The sequence below is a fragment of the Pygoscelis adeliae genome, unplaced genomic scaffold, assembly GCF_000699105.1.
Source record: "Pygoscelis adeliae isolate BGI_AS28 unplaced genomic scaffold, ASM69910v1 Scaffold120, whole genome shotgun sequence".
In the NCBI taxonomy this organism is placed as follows: Eukaryota; Metazoa; Chordata; class Aves; order Sphenisciformes; family Spheniscidae; genus Pygoscelis; species Pygoscelis adeliae.
Genome location: NW_008824032.1, coordinates 8,599,359 through 8,615,574, shown reverse-complemented (window position 1 = coordinate 8,615,574; position 16,216 = coordinate 8,599,359). Strand labels below are relative to the sequence as shown.

The window sequence follows — 16,216 nt, the reverse complement described above, 5'->3', positions numbered from 1 at the left end:
GGAAGCATCAAGGATCCAATAAAACCACAGGAAACACTTCAACAAATTCTGATGGAAGAGGTGTTTTCTACTATGAAACTCCACCTGTTCAACTCCAGTCTCCTCAGTATATTAGCTAGGACATGGAACCAACTTTGCTGTAATGGTAATTAAACGTCACCTGGACTTTACCTAAGACCAAGCACTGGAAAAAAGGATGTCAGTAACAAAACTTTTTGAATGCTGCTTAAAAGCCACATCAGATTCACTTACCTGTTATTCTCTTTTCTTTATTCAAGTCAATCTGCAACCACTGATGTTCATCACTGATAAAAGCAGCCCAAGGAGGACCAACCCTTTTTAGTCTGGCATTTTCAGGTTTCCAAATGTTCACTTGTCCTGTTTGATCAGACCACTCAAGAATAGATGATGCCGTGATCTGGGCATCAGGGATTACCCCAGATTCCATCCCCAGTGTCCCATAGCAACCTGAGCAACAGAAAAGGTGAGGATTCAAAATGAAAATTCAAGTTACACAATGATTTCACCTGCTTGGAGTTTAAGATTTTACATGCAAATATTAAACTGCCATCTAAATTTATTCCATAAAAGCACTACCAACAAAACACACTATCTTCTGCTTTCTAACAGTGATGCCGGTCATGAGTATTCCATGATTTATGCCTGCTCAAGAGCAATGTGGATATTCTCTCAATCACCACCCACACAGAGCACTAGATGAGAAGCTTTGGGGGAGCTGTCATGGTTTAAGAGTATGTATGGTTGATGCAGGAATGGGAAACAGACTACTTGATCATTAGTTCCTTTTTTGTGTCTACATAACTTGTTTTTTAAACCCACCTCAGTATCACAATGCTAATTTGAACAATACACCAAAGCACATAGGAAGCCATGTCATAATCCTGGCCTTGAGCTCAAACACATCCTTGAAATTAGTTGTATTTTTTTGGTCACCATTCTTCCTAAAAGTTTCTTCCCACGTTGCTTTCTGCTGATGGCTAAAAAACATCTCCTGAATTCCTGGCTAAATTTCCTTGTGGCTAGTTGATATCCATTCGCTCTTTGCTAAAATCTTGTTCTGTAATGCCAACAGTTTTCCCCTCTCACATGGGTATTCCCCAGATGTATCAGTAGAGAGCAATCTTTGCCTTCAGTCAGCCAGCCTGAACAACCCAGCCTGGTTTCCCTTTTGCTGTGAGCTCCCCCTCTCCCTGCAAGTGTCCCTGCAGCCCTCCTCTGCACCAAGGTCCAGTACTCATCCCTCAAGGGAGGTGCAGGTGGCAAAGCCCACATGCGACTGGATCCCAGAGAAAGCCTTGCCAATGTCCTGTGTGATGGCATTAATAGTTCGTTGTCTCTACTGGACGTACTTCGCCTACTACAGCACAGGATCACATTAGCACTTCACTAACCGAATCCTTTCCCTCATCTGTCATTTCCATCTAACATGCTGCCAGTTTGAAGCAGAAATGCCTCAGTCTCTATGTACCCAACCTTATACTTTTTGCTCTGTGATTCTTCAATTAATTTCTATTACTCAAGTCTCAAAGTCAGCCAGGTCTTCCTGTACAAATAGTTTCATCTTCCTCTGCACTGACCACACCTCTAGCATTAGTAACACACTCCTCTATTTTGTACCAACTCATGAAACCAACTACTATGGAAGAACCACACTAGTAACTTCACCACAGTCTGATAAACCTCATTTGAGCATACTATGGAGTCCTCTTTTTCCTTCAGCTAACTCCTAGGCCACCCAACTACTACATACATTTTAATCTAGACCTGCATCTTGTCTCTAGCTTATTCAATAATTTGTCCCATGTGTCACTGAAATCCAGATAGTCTAGAGCAGCATTTTGTCCTATCTCTTCATATTCCAAGCCATTTAATTACTTTCATGTACACTTTCAGATCACATTCTGAAAGACAAAAAACCCCAACAAACCCTGCCTCGATCATTGTGTTTAATATTCTCCATGCATAAGCTCACCAGGCATGCAATTCCTTCTTCCAGCTCTTGCAGAGGTCTGGGAGAGAAATTATTTGAATGTTATGTGGATTATATTTTCTAAATTTTGCTTGTTTGTATACATTTCCATCTCCAAACACTCCTGCCCAACAGATTCCTGCCTTTATATCCCCATTCAGCATCACTTTTATTTATATATTAGGAAGAGTATTTGTTTACTTTTGAGGAGTATGTGTATGATTCCCCCCCCCCCCTTTTTTTTTTTTTATATTGTTATTAAAACAGTTAAAGAGACTAAGGGAAGGCCACTGTCTTCGCAATACTTCCAACATCCATTCAAAGATGGGATTTAAAATGACTTACAGAAAAGCTAGCTTCCATTTAGAAAACTGCAGCTAATGCAGTTGAAAAATGGGTAATTGATAGAAAGTAAAAACATGCAAAGCAGTAAAGCTTTAGAAAGGGGCAACACTTGTTATACCAATCAGTAACGTGGTACACATTTACGAAACAAAACGTGGCAGCCAAGAAGGAACACAACTGACACACAGAGCAAGGCCTGAGAGGTGCCCTTCCAGAGCAGGAGAGACAAGTAATTTATCACATAGCATTCAGTTGCAAGAATATGGGAAGAAAAAAAGTAAAAGGAGGTGGAGAAAGTTGAGGAATCATTTTGGGATTTCTGCGAGCTTTCTTAGTGGGCAACAAGGAAAGAGTAAGGAGTAAACCTGGAAAAAACCCAGAATGCACAGTTGTTACAAATAAAGAGCATCTCTTAAGCACCCAGCTCTGCTTTAGCAGTGTGTTTAAAGTATGGGAGTCAAGTCACTTTAAACCAGACTATTATAGAGGAACAACAGGAAGAATCTTTTTCTGCAGATAAGCAAGGCTTACTTTATACATCACTGTGTCTACAAATGTACGATGATTAATCATCAAAATGACATAGTAAAACAATTCAAAAATATGCATTACTGAGGAATGCAGTACACAAAACTCTCACTAACTAGAACAAGAATTAAGAAATAAAATACCTGCATACTTATTTCTACTCACAAAATTTGCATGAAAGTATCAACATGTAATATATGTGATAATGCTTACCACTCGTCTTAAATGTGAAGAGACTTGTAGATAACGGTCCCCTGCAGAGAACAAAAGATTATGTTTTTTGTGGTAGTCAGTGAGGAAAATTGAAACAAACTGTCTTCGATTGACTTTTCTTGTCTGACTGCTTGCTACTGAAACCTATGCACATATGCCTAAAGAAGCACTTCACGATTAAAGTAACACTTCCTGTCACCAAGTTGCAGCACTTTCAGTACGAACACCTTTTCAACTGTAATCTAGTCCAGAGATACTATCTGAGTTAAAGGCTTTCAAACAAACATCTGCCCAGCAAAACGCTAGACTTCATTAAAATGCTTCCCTTTTAAATTAAGCTAATCATAATAACAAGAATCAATCTCCTCTGATTGCTTTCATTCCTGGGACTTCTGAGATAAAATGACAAGTTACACTCTCTCCCCTGCAACTAAAAAGTTGCCGTTAAATTATTATTTTTCCACAGACCATTATGAATTTATGGTCATACCACGCATTTTGGAAGATAAACCTCTTTGCAGAATTTGGAAAATTAATCTTTATGGTCTAGAGGTTAAAAATATCTGGTAAAACAATGACAGCGTGGCAAAAGAGCATTGTGAGAACCGTACGGAAGAGAACCTGTCCATGGAACACGTAGCTCCACTAGCTGAAATTAATCCCGATGAGACACTACCAAGATCTAAGGTGCTAAAGGTAAGGAGAACATAGGAAGTACACTTACACTTTTGATGTGACATTGTTAGCCAGGGAGCCTTCATAGTACGGAATGCCCTTGCTGATTACAACATTAATTTGGCCACCCAGAGTATTTGACACAACGCCTGCATGAACACCAGCCATACAAAGTGATGATGACTTGAAGAGGGAGGAAAAAGAAAAATTTAATACTACATTGTAAATAAATTAAATACTACACTGTATATTGTAAATGCTACATTGTCCAGTTATAATCTTTGTTAACATTACATTAAGATACTGTTCTATTTAACTGTTATCTCTGCTATTTAGAAACGATTCATCTTTGGTTTACTATGGAATTTATAAAAACACAAAAAGAAGGTCCTACATTTCACTGCGTCCTCGCCCAGATGCATTTGGAATGTAACTCTTGTAATTAAATAAGCTCAAACAAAAAGCAAGGTGAATCAGTCTGAAAAAGCCAGACAGCCAGACTTTCAGCCTACAATAAATCTACTATGTTAGACAACAGAAGTTGAATACATAAATAACGTAGGAAACCTTTTAATAGAAAGCATATTGAAAGTATGGTTATTCATTTTCTCACAATTCAGGAGTGATGCACTGCAGATTTTGTAGCTTTTAGCTGATGGGTTGTATTTTTTATTTTAACTCATGGTTAAACATGGTTTAACCATCCAGCACTCTGATCCATGTGAACCCACAGTAATATGTGAATACAATTCGTTCTAAAGAAGCCGATTACCTAGGTTGTACAGGCCAATGGAGATCAGTTACGCAGAAAGTTTTTGCAGGACAACCTGTTCTTTCCTTCTCTCCCTGAACGACTGTTAGCCTGGATCCACTAACAAATGTCACAGTGACACTTCCATTTCCCTGGCTTGCAGGCTAGCTGTGCCATGGGGAGCAGGACTGACTCACCACACCAAGTCCTTCGGGCACAGCACAGAGTGAGCAGAGCAAGACGCCTGTCTCCTGGACCAAAACTAGCCCAGGAGATCTTCTCAAGCTGGCAAGCAAACCCTTCCAGGCCAAAGGGGCTTGACCAAGAAACATCCCAGTGCTCAGGAGTAGAGAGACAGTCCGGTTCCCAAAAAAGCTGAGCAGCAGTGGCTTTGCACCCATCTACCACGTGCTCTGAGGTTTCTGGAGGATTACTGGCTACGCACAGTGCAACAGGCATAGACAGAGCTATTCACAGGCGTTCCTGCAATGTGCAGCACTGGGGTACGCACAGACACGCTGCAATTCTGCAGCCCCTCGCTCACTTCCAATGAGACTGGGATCAACCTGAATTTTAGAAGATCGAGTGGGCCCAAGCTGTCTGTGAAGGACCACCTGGGTATCTCCCAATATACCTTCCAGAAACCATATTTAGCTTGTTATTACGAGTGTGGTATCCCAGCGCAGACTTGCCCAAGTCAATAAACAACAGATGATGACTGCAGATTTTTATTTACTGTTCATAGTTGCTCCCCCAAACGAAGTCCGCTGCTAGCTGTTGCTACTAAACACATTTACTGCACTGCTCTGCCAACCAGTCCACTGGGTGCTACAGAGCCTCACCACAATTCTTTAAGAAGGAATCAGCAGGTCCCTTCCAGAGAAGGAAGACTTCATGGATGATTTTCTTTCTCGCATTATTTTAAAAACAGAACAACTTTCTCCATTGTGGCTTCTTTAGAAATAACTGCATGGTGTAGCAGGCCGGGATGCCCTTATATCTCAAGCCCACTGGCAAAAAACCTGCTCACTGAAACTTTTCCAAACCTAATTCTCCCCAGTATATTCACACATAAAAACTCTAACCCTATTCCCCACCCCCCAAAAATCCCAAAAGCTTTCTAAATAAATGTAACTATGTCTCGCTCACGCAGGCAGCTCCCCTTTCCTTTCCTACTTTCCCTTGAAAGCAACAGCATGGGATTCTGCAGTAGATGCAGCTCTCCTCCCTGCTCACCAGAAGACGTCAGCAATGAGCGCTCCAAGTCCTCAAGGACTGTGGACATCAGCGTCACACACAAAGGAATCAAGAATTAGGGTATTTTTTAAAGCAGCAAGCAGCTGCTGATCATTTGAAAGAGATGCATGAGAAATCGCTGCCTGAAACTTTGTCTAAAGTGCTGGACAATTTGATTTCTTTCCACACAGCTTGACTTCTGGGAAATTCTCTGCCTTTTATTCAGAGCAGTAAAGTATACAAAAAGAAAGTCACGGGGCATTTATTTCCTAAAGTTTCCTTTTTCCTCCATAGAAAAGTTTTTCCAGCTTTTGGCAAAAAAACCTCCCAACAAGCAGAACTCTACTGATGCTGCAAATACGTTAGGCAGAGACTCAATTTCATCTTGTTACTAGCTACAAAAATTACCTCGCAGCCGTTTAGTGAGGACTCACCATGGACCAGAACATATAACACAGTTACGCTGTGGTGACATTTTTACATATGGGTAACTATTTAAGCAGGTAGCCTAGGATTTACAGATATTTGAGAAAAGAAAATCAGAGAGGCACACTTTAGGTTCATATTTAATATTAAAATCTGTGCTCACTAACATTTTAAATCGTCTTTCCTCTGTGCTAGATCTAATGGCTTATTAAAAGAGTATTTTAAGACAAAGAGATTTAATGTAATTTTTGACTAGATTGCTACCAAAATTATAATCACTTAAAAATAAAAAAAGCAAACACCCTCCAGTCCTATGGCAGGTATGCTAATTCAGTTACAAAAGCTCACATCAGAAAAACAGTGTATAGGTTTTTGTAGTGTTCTAAGTAAATAGTACATTATTAAAGATTTTCACTTCCAGTTTATAGAACTATTAATGTTACAGTATTAACTCTGTTTTGCAAATGGTTTTATAGCTTCTGAGCATAAATAGTATTTTATGTCTCATGTTGTAATAAAAAATTAAGATAACCACTGAGACCCTCCGTTTAGAGATGCTTACAGTGTCAAAACCAAAAGGACACCATTAGAAGAACTGATCCTCTCTTTATAAATCCGAATTTCCCAACCTGAGAAAGCCAGCAAAAATAAAACAGGAAGTAGAAAACTATTTTGATTGATCCACCCTTCTCAGCAGGCCTTACAAAAACGTTTGAGTCTCTACTGCACTACTTCACTTCTTGGAGATGGAAACATCTGAAGCACCAGCCATTTAGCAGCTGTGCAAAAAAAAGAGTACCATGCTATTCACTTTAGAAGGTACAAATTCCAGAACCCGGGCAGCAGAACTAATGTGAACAACTATAATTGACTTGTAATTATACACTGTGCATTTTACCAAAACTCCCGTGAGCCCACGGTCTTTTTACTTACGTCTCTGTATCCATGGGGAATAGTGCCTGAAATATCAGCAAAAGGAATCACACATCCAGCTGGACAATACTTACTGGAAGAAAACAAAATATCAAGTCAAGACATGCATGCAACTACAACTCTTATAATGTTATAAAATAGTCATTATGGTTTTGATTTACAACACACTGTTATCATTCATATATCACTATTTAAGGATATATCCTAATTGAAGACATATCAGATCAGACAAAGAATACTGAGGAAGAAAAGTACACAACAGGAGAACAGACATTTGAAAAAGTTTAAAAAAAAGTCTCAGCTGAAACTACAGTTCCAGTCTCAATATAATAAATTAATAAAGCCAGCATTTTATAATACAAATACCGCATGGCTTCTGTAAATTGAAAGTCACAGAAGTACCAATATTAATGAATTTTATTTTATAAACTAGAGACCTGCATATCTGTTTGTTTTGCATCCTTAAATAACACACCTGAAAAGTAATGTTATTTTATAATAGCTCCTGGCAACGCTTTGATCATAAAACATTGGGCCAAATTCAGTTAATACCGCTAGCTCATGAAAAGCAAGAGGCAAGACATCTGCACCTCTGATGCAAGCCCATGTTCATGTTTTAGTGCCATTTCATACTGCACATAAAAAACTATTAAATCTTCAAGATGTAACAGTGAACTGGAGTAAACTATTAACATATTCACTGCAGTTCAACAACAGTTGAAGCAAGTTTGCAGAATCCCACAAGAATAGTGGGATTCAGAGACTTCAACACATGTTGAGTAAGGCCAGAACCTACAATTACAGTCCTATTTTGGAACCTGGGAAAATGAGAGAGAAATGCAAAGGTTGCACTTTGAAATGTTTCATGATGTCAGGGCTGAAGTTCTCCAAAAAGTAAGTTTATGTGCTTCACAATAGTCTGCAGCTTTAAACACTGTCCTTGCTTTAGATGGAAATGGAGAAGGAGAAAACAGGGAAATGACATATGTTTCCTCCAACAGAAGGTACAGCATTTTATGTCTCCACAGAACCTCATTAATTCACACCAAACTGTGAAATGGGTTTGTAATTTTTAACACATTTCATAGTTTAGTGCTCCTTAGATAACTGTAATATGAATGTCAGTATTTAGGAATATGTGTTTATAAAAGCAATATTCTTTCTATGGGAATGAGATATTAGGTCCTATGTGTTAGTGCAAATTAACGAGGTTCTACTGTATACTGCATGTAAATAACAAAAAGGGGGGGGGGGGGGGGGGGGGGGGGGGGTGGGGGGGGGGGAGAGAGGAAGGAGTGCAAATGTCAAAATCATTCAGCTCTAACCCGAATTAGTTTGTTTCTTAAGTTCTCTGGACAGCCAATTTTCAAGCTGCATCAGGTATAAGTAACAGAGTGAAGTAGAAACACCAAAATGACTTCATTAAAGAGATTGAGGGGAAACAGGTAAAATCAGTCTTACTTGAACTCTGGTTCGGAAAAGTGACTTGCATTGTCTAAACACGTAATTAGGTCTGGAAAGAAAAAATGTTAGGTCAAGAGGATGATAAAGACAAGAAGTTTGAGTATGCTTTTTAAAGTGCACAAAAATATACATTTGAGCCTCTGTGGCTTAACCAAAAGTCTCAGAATGAAAAAAACAGGTTCCTACTAAATTTTCTTGCAACAGATTTTGTATTACAGTAGAACCTTGATAATTTGTCTGAGTAAGTGGGAAATCCACTGAGAATGTGACATAGACAAGAGAAACACTACAAACATTCATTTTTTGTGCAGCTTAATTTTAATTTATAGCTATACTTCAGCGAACCTGACATAATTCAGAGAGACAAACATATGCTCTTTTCACAAAATTAAATTAATAAGCTAGCTAAACAGGCCTGTGTTTTCAGCATTTAACAATCCTACAGTACTGAAACCAGGCAGCACAGGGAACAAACATTAGAGTGCCATGTTACTGGCATCCATGACTGATATCTCAAATTTTATGTTCAGTCTGCTGTGTATCAGCACATACAGTCCAAAACACAGAGAAAAAAGCATCAGAAAACCCACAAAATACAAATTAAAATTGAAACTCTTTATCTGCTCTTTTTAGAATTACTTCTAGAAAGGGTTTTCTTAAGCCTTTTGCCTTGTGAAGCAGTTGCTGGTGAGCAACCTTTTCCACGAGGTTGGTCTGTATAAAATATATACAGTTCAATAAGAAAATTTTTTTGTTATCTGCCACCTTGATTACCACCTGAAGAAACGCATTTCGTCCTTTATCCGAAGCAGCTCTTTCATTCACAACAGATAACTGCGATTCTTGCCCTGATATCCAGGGTAAGCTTTGATATAATTTCTTTAAAACTACAGTAACTTAAATAGTAACTGAACAGTCCAATTTCCTATGCAGAAGTATCAGGAAGACTGTATTAAAAGTCTTCGTTTTTAGAAGTTCATTTGTGAGAAGGCGGGAATAAATAAATTAGTTCTGTGTTTTTACTAGGCAGCTCTAATTTTACCAACACAGAAAAATTACCAAATAATTATAAATACCTGATTTGTCAGTGGTTGAATAAGCTGCAAGAAATCCACGTCCAGAAGTGTGTGTTCCACTCATGAACTGTACTGTGACTTCATTACTTTTTGAAGTAATTAAACCACCCATTTGAAAGCCAAACCCACAGTATTTTCCTATGGAGAGAAGAGGTAGAACAGATATGGACCAAAACCAACATATGTAATAAGCATCTTTTTTCATTTGCAGTGTAAGCTCACATTACTTCTGCCGTATATTCAAAACCAAATACATGCGCATGACACTAAATAACGTAGTCGGTGTCAATTTAAAGCAAATGGCAGAGTATGGATACCACATTTATTTTGCCTCTGTCAACAGGTAAGAGTCTCTCATACCCTTAACACTTGCAAATAAATATGACCTTATCCCATTCACCTCTAGCCATGCATAACCCTCAGAGTCAGTTCTTCAAAGACCACGAGAAATCTGTCAAGGAAAAGGATCAAGTTAGGGCAATGAGAATCATCTACAGAAGCAAATGAGAAAAAAGCCCTCCTCTTCCCTCAGCTGTTGGGGCACTTCCTCCTTTTTGACTATTTCATGGTTTCTCTCAACTACTTTTCTTAGTTTTGGACAACAGCAAGCATGATTCACTGCACTTCAACATTGACATACAAGCATATGTGAGTACCATTAATATAAACTGCCAGTTGGTTCACTTTCTGGTTTACTGCACTTATAAAACCTAACAGAGGTTCTGCATCTGGATACTTCTCTTGCCATCCAAAATGACCAAAAATAATACATTTTAAACTGAGATGCTGGAGTCTGCAGATATTGACAATACTTGCCCTATAAAGTCCTAGAATTACTACCAAATGACGTTACCTGGATGAATGGCTGTTAAACAGACCCAAGTCAATATGGAATTCTCCAGTCCTACTAACTAGAAACTTTAATAAAATACTGATCTTCTTACTAACCTGTTAAGAAAAAAAACCGAACATATTCTGTTGTATAGGCTCCCTTGATCATTCAATGTTGTAAACCATCTATGGCCCTATTTAAGATTCTGCAGTGGATAATCAAAGTGGATAATCACCAGCAGCAAATGACACTGCGTATATTTCAGTTTACCATTCATTTATTTGCTTTCTTGATAATAAGTATATTATCATATCGTAAAAGAGCAAAAAACGAAGCCAGGCTCCCTTCTCAACTAAAGGCAAATGACAATACTAAAGTAGAGGGAATGGAATAACACTGCCCTGCAGGAATAGTTCTTAACAAATATAATACAAAACAAACATAAATATAACACAAACAAATATAATGTATATGTCAAATTCCTTTAAAAGGTGAACTGCACTCTCAAATACTAATAAAATAAAAATAAAAAAATACAAATTCCTATCGTTATTCAGAGCTTTCTAACTGTTGCTTAATCAGATATCTTTTGAACAAAGCAAGGGTATTTTCTAATGAAAAAAAAAGAGAACAGATTTTACAATACTTTAATGAAATTTATAATATTATACAAATATAACCTTACCTCAATTCACTACTTAAACTGGTTATCAGCAAGAGTTATAAAGAAGTAAGTTCCCTTTTACCAAGGCTCCACGTTGACCCTATGTTTTGCTATGTCACGTTTCAATGATTAATTGCATTCATTATGATGAATTGCATCATTTTTCCAACTACCACTTCGCTTTTCCTTTTTTTTAAGTTTTGTTTTCAGCCACTAGATCTTGTTACATGACTGACCAGCATGAGATTCCTCTCAGGGTAGGGCAGACTGTCCTCAAGACACCATTTATCCTCCTCTTCGGGCAAATACACAGGGCAAGACTCTTAAATCTAGCTTGGATAAACTATCCAGTGCTGCTTGCACCATGGAGATACGGCTTTTGACAAACTGTAGACTGATGCACCTTATGATTCATGGCAAGACATACTTTTGAGACTATAAAACATTTTTCTAACTCTTCCCTGGCCTCTCACCACATTTTTAGCAATCTTTTTAAAAAGTAGGCACTAGAAATGGACAAAACATGACTGCCGTGACGCCTCTGTCAACGGTATGTGCAGAAGATGTAATATTTTGTCTGTACTTATGCATTGAAGGACCCCAAGTGCTTTTGTACAGCAACATTACAGCAGGAGAGGGAATTCCCACGGTAGCTTACATTCTCTGGTCCTATGGATCTGGGTTTACATTGTATGTATTAAATAAGTACATCTGACTAGACACACAGTGATTGGACTGTGATGAAACCTAATATAGAACACCTCTAGATCTTACTTAAACTAGAGACAAACTGAACACCAAGGATTTGAATTTTCTTTTGATTTATTGATAAATATTCAAAAGGCTTGGAATGAGAACTAGCCCTTAAAAGCTTCATTAGAAACCTTCTCTGTTTATCAATGAACTAACCCACTAACAATTCATTTTTTATCTAATCAGCCAATCTTTAAGTCATTTTGGGTTAAAGTAGGTATCATTGAATTTCAGATTTTATGTAATGCAAGTATTTTAATGTTAGATCATGTCAGTAGTCTTGAATGAAAAAACTTAGTATAAATCCAGATTTCTTCCAAACAAATTCAGGTCACTGTTTAATCTCTCCAGTGTTTGTTGCTTCAAACATGAACATTCAAGAATCTGCATCATCTGTATCTGCCACTGTTAATATCATTGTTTGTTCTGTGATTTAATTTATTAAGAGCAGAACAACACACACATTTGCTCAACATACTGTGCTACTACACCAGCTGGGAACAGCTGAAAGTCAGGAGAAACAAATGAAGTAGAAAATTTACTCGAACCCATTAAGTCACTTGTAAAAGTGAATAATAGACTTATCAGAACTGGACGTTCCTTGCCATTTTAGGACTTCAGCGTTTCCTATTTTAGACCAAGTCTTGCTCAATGGCTCCAAGCACATACTTATTTTCACACACACTTACCTAGGTAACAGTTGGAAAAGAGGGTTAACAAAGCTAACATTCCACTAGCCTCTTTATAAAAAGACTCAATTTAGTGGGATCGGCATTTGAGTTGCACAAAAACAATCTTGGTGAAGTAAATCTCTCTCTCTCTCCAGATTAAAGCTTTAGGAAAGAAAATAAAATTAATCTGCACAGTAACAATTAATTTTAGTGAAGGAAGAATGACAATTTATTTGGAGTTTTAGGCAAACAAGGGTCTTAAAACCCTACATATACCTTGACGTAAATGATAATGTCACACTGCTATTTGAAAAAAACCCTGCCTTACAGTCACGAAATTCAATTTGTCTTCTTAAAGAGGACAAAAATTAAACTACAGACATTATCAGAAGATGGGGGATATTTGAACTACACAACTTTTGAAGCCTGACATCCTTTAATACCACCAAGATGAACAGCTCAAACCAGAGCTATTCCATATAAAAATAAAGGCATTTCAGGTAAGAGATATATAGAGATATATATATACTTTTTTTTTTGCCTTTTTTTTTAAATGAAGATCCTCATAGTTTTGCAATTCCCTCTCCACTGCTTACAAGAACTTTGCAAGCTACTGGGAAATGTCTGAGAAAAAAAAAAAAACAACAAACAAATAACATCACAGTGGAGTTTCCTCTGAGAATCTGAAGAATCAAAGATTATTGTAGGATCTGTGTTGCATTTAGCATCTAGTTGTTGTACGCACGAACAAAATGTAGGATGTTCTGTTATCATTATCACCCATCATTTTTTCAGTACATTTTTAGGATATAGGAATTGTGTCAAGAAGACAGACATTTACATATGCTTTAATAACAGTAAATAAAATGCAATTACTTAAGAATAATTAAATTAAGAATACTCTGGCATTCCGAACAGAGAGTTCATTTGCTGAGAAACAATGGTAAGTGTACTTGAAATGAGCACGTCACCAGAGAAAGGGACAATCAGACTACTGTTTTCTTTACCACTTTTATTTTTAGTTACAGTTGTAGGTGTACTCCCTCCCTGTACTGAAGACCTGTGTAACATCAGGAGAATCTTTCCTTAGCTATTCTTTCTAGCAGTACTATCAGTAGTAAATTTACTAAAACTGATCCCTGATGGCTGTTTTTCTACTGCGATGAGGTACACACAGCACTCCTCAAAGTTTTGCAGAGTTTCCTTGATATGAAGCTCAGGAAAAACAAAACTCAGATAACAGAATTACTAAAATTCCTTTCTTTACCTTATTTGAGATTCCTGTAAATAACAAACACTTCCTTCTTTTCATCACTTCTCATAAGACTCAAAATCCACACTGTACAAAGCAGTGTGTGATGTATTCAGGCAATGTCTTGCCCTGCCCAAAATCCAACTGAATTATAACAGATTGCTAGGGCTATAAAAAAGAACTTAACTAATACCATACACCTAGTAGCTACTCTATGCTCAGAGCAGGTAAACAAGGAGAAATTTTAAAAGTAACAAAAGTACCAACGGTATATCCAAGTTCTATAAAGGACATTAGCTTTCAAATACCAATAATAAAAGCTCCTACCTATCTCTGTCCTGGTGGGGCCAATCCCATTGTGAACTCTTAAGTAACTGGAATGACAAGAATCTGAGTCATCAATATCAAAATCGCCAAATTTGAGCTGAATTCGCTGCCCAGGCTTTACACGAATTTCCCATTCACAAACTGTGCTATTGGGAGAGGTCTGTGGGTAGTTTATTGAAGCAAGAGTTCCACTTTCAGGGCCCAGAACGGTGTGTCCACACCCATCACCTACAAAAGAACAAAAATAGATCAGTTACACGCGTTCATCTTCAAAGCTTCACTGGTGATTTAGTCATCCTGGGTTTTAGCAGTGGTATCAGATTTGTTGTTTTTTTAACCATACTAATCATGTTGCAAGAAAACTCCAAGGTAAGTAGCATGCAGATGAACCAGCAATTGTGAGAAAATACCATTCAACTAATATTGCCTAATGTTTAGCTTCTCATCATAGGTGACCAGAGAGCTGCTACAACTCCCTCAACGAGATAAAAATTCATCCATAATGACTTAAAACATTGCACAGAGAGTACAGAAAGTGTCCCTGCTATTTCATGTTCCCTCAACACATGTACAAAAGAAAACAGTTTCTGAAAAGGAGGGAGAAACCCGCCAATAAATCAAGAGCACATCAGTTTTATGTTGTTACTGTATTCACAACACGATGAAAAAAGAACAGAAGTGGGAAGACAATGGACAGCAAATACTCTACTGAAAATACCTGCCAGGTCTGACCATCATCAAACTGCTAGTGCATTGTTTTCTACTGTGCCACAATTTTAATGCAGTAATTAATTCTTACAGCTGTTTAGAGAACATGCTCTATTCTTCTGGATTTGTGCAACAAATTAAATTACAACTCCAACCTGGAGCCCTCTACCTAACATTTGAGTATTAATTTGAAACAGCAGTAACGATACTAAAGAAGACTTGTTTAACAAGTGGAAAAAACAGCACAAATTGTGTATTCTCAAAATCAAATTATGAAGAGCAAACTGATAAATCTATTTACTCAACAGCTAGACATTAATTTCCCTCAGTATGTAGTACAAGAAGTGTAAGAATTTGTGCATTGTTTTGGAAATAAGAATGTTCTTTAAGTAACATCCACGATTGCTGGTTTTTTATAAATTACTGTATCAAGGTGAAACAAAGTATTCCTGAGCACAAGGACGCATCCAGCAAAATAACATCTGCAATAATGTAAGCCCCACAAAATAAGCCTCATAACATCTCTGATTTATTTTTGTTAGCACTGGAGGCTAACAAGCCTATTTATTGAATTTAGTCCCATGAAATGGGACTCCCAAGAAATTTGGGAGACAGTCCTGAAGGGCAAAGGGGTCCAGGAAGGCTGGACGATCTTCAAGAAGGAAGTCTTAAAGGCACAGGAGCAGGCTGTCTCCATACGCCGTAAGAATGGGCAGGGAAGATGACCAGCCTGGCTGAACAGGGAGCTCTTGCTGGGACTCAGGAAAAAAAGGAGAGTTTACCACTTGTGGAAGAAGGGGCAGGTGACTCAAGAAGAGTACAGGGATCGCGTTAGGTCGTGCAGAGAGGAAATGAGAAAGGCAAAAGCCCAGCTAGAACACAATCTGGCTGCTGTCGTTAGGGACAACAAAAAATGTTTTTACAAATATATTAATGACGAGAAGAGAGCCAAGGAGAATCTCCATCCTTTATTGGATGCGGGGGGGAACATTGTCACCGAGGATGAGGAAAAGGCTGAGGTACTTAATGCCTTCTTTGCCTCAGTCTTTAACAGTCAGACCAGTTACCCTCAGGGTACTCAGCTCCCTGAGCTGGAAGACAGGGATGGCGAGCAGGATGAACCCCCCATAATCCAAGAGGAAGCAGTGAACAACCTGCTACGCCCACCTGGACGCTCACAAGTCTATGGGGCCGGATGGGATCCACCCGAGAGTGCTGAGGGAGCTGGTGGAGGAGCTCGCCAGGCCACTCTCCATCATTTATCAGCAGTCCTGGTTAACAGGGGAGGTCCCGGATGACTGGCAGCTTTCCAATGTGACGCCCATCTACAAGAAGGGCCAGAAGGAGGATCCGGGGAACTACAGGCCTGTCA

At 38.3% G+C, this 16,216-nt stretch overlaps 1 protein-coding gene across 1 annotated transcript in view; it reads right to left on the bottom strand.

Moving 5' to 3' along the window:
* DCBLD2 (discoidin, CUB and LCCL domain containing 2) overlaps positions 1–16,216 on the bottom strand; it is a 150,581-nt gene that overhangs the window by 18,981 nt on the left and 115,384 nt on the right. The window contains exons 2-8 of the mRNA XM_009330680.1: positions 14,137–14,364; positions 9,638–9,775; positions 8,559–8,610; positions 7,098–7,170; positions 3,801–3,934; positions 3,077–3,117; positions 253–468 (exon numbers count right to left, since the gene is read on the bottom strand). Of these exons, the coding sequence (XP_009328955.1) occupies positions 253–468; positions 3,077–3,117; positions 3,801–3,934; positions 7,098–7,170; positions 8,559–8,610; positions 9,638–9,775; positions 14,137–14,364 (882 nt within the window). The remainder of the gene's footprint in view (positions 1–252; positions 469–3,076; positions 3,118–3,800; positions 3,935–7,097; positions 7,171–8,558; positions 8,611–9,637; positions 9,776–14,136; positions 14,365–16,216) is intronic.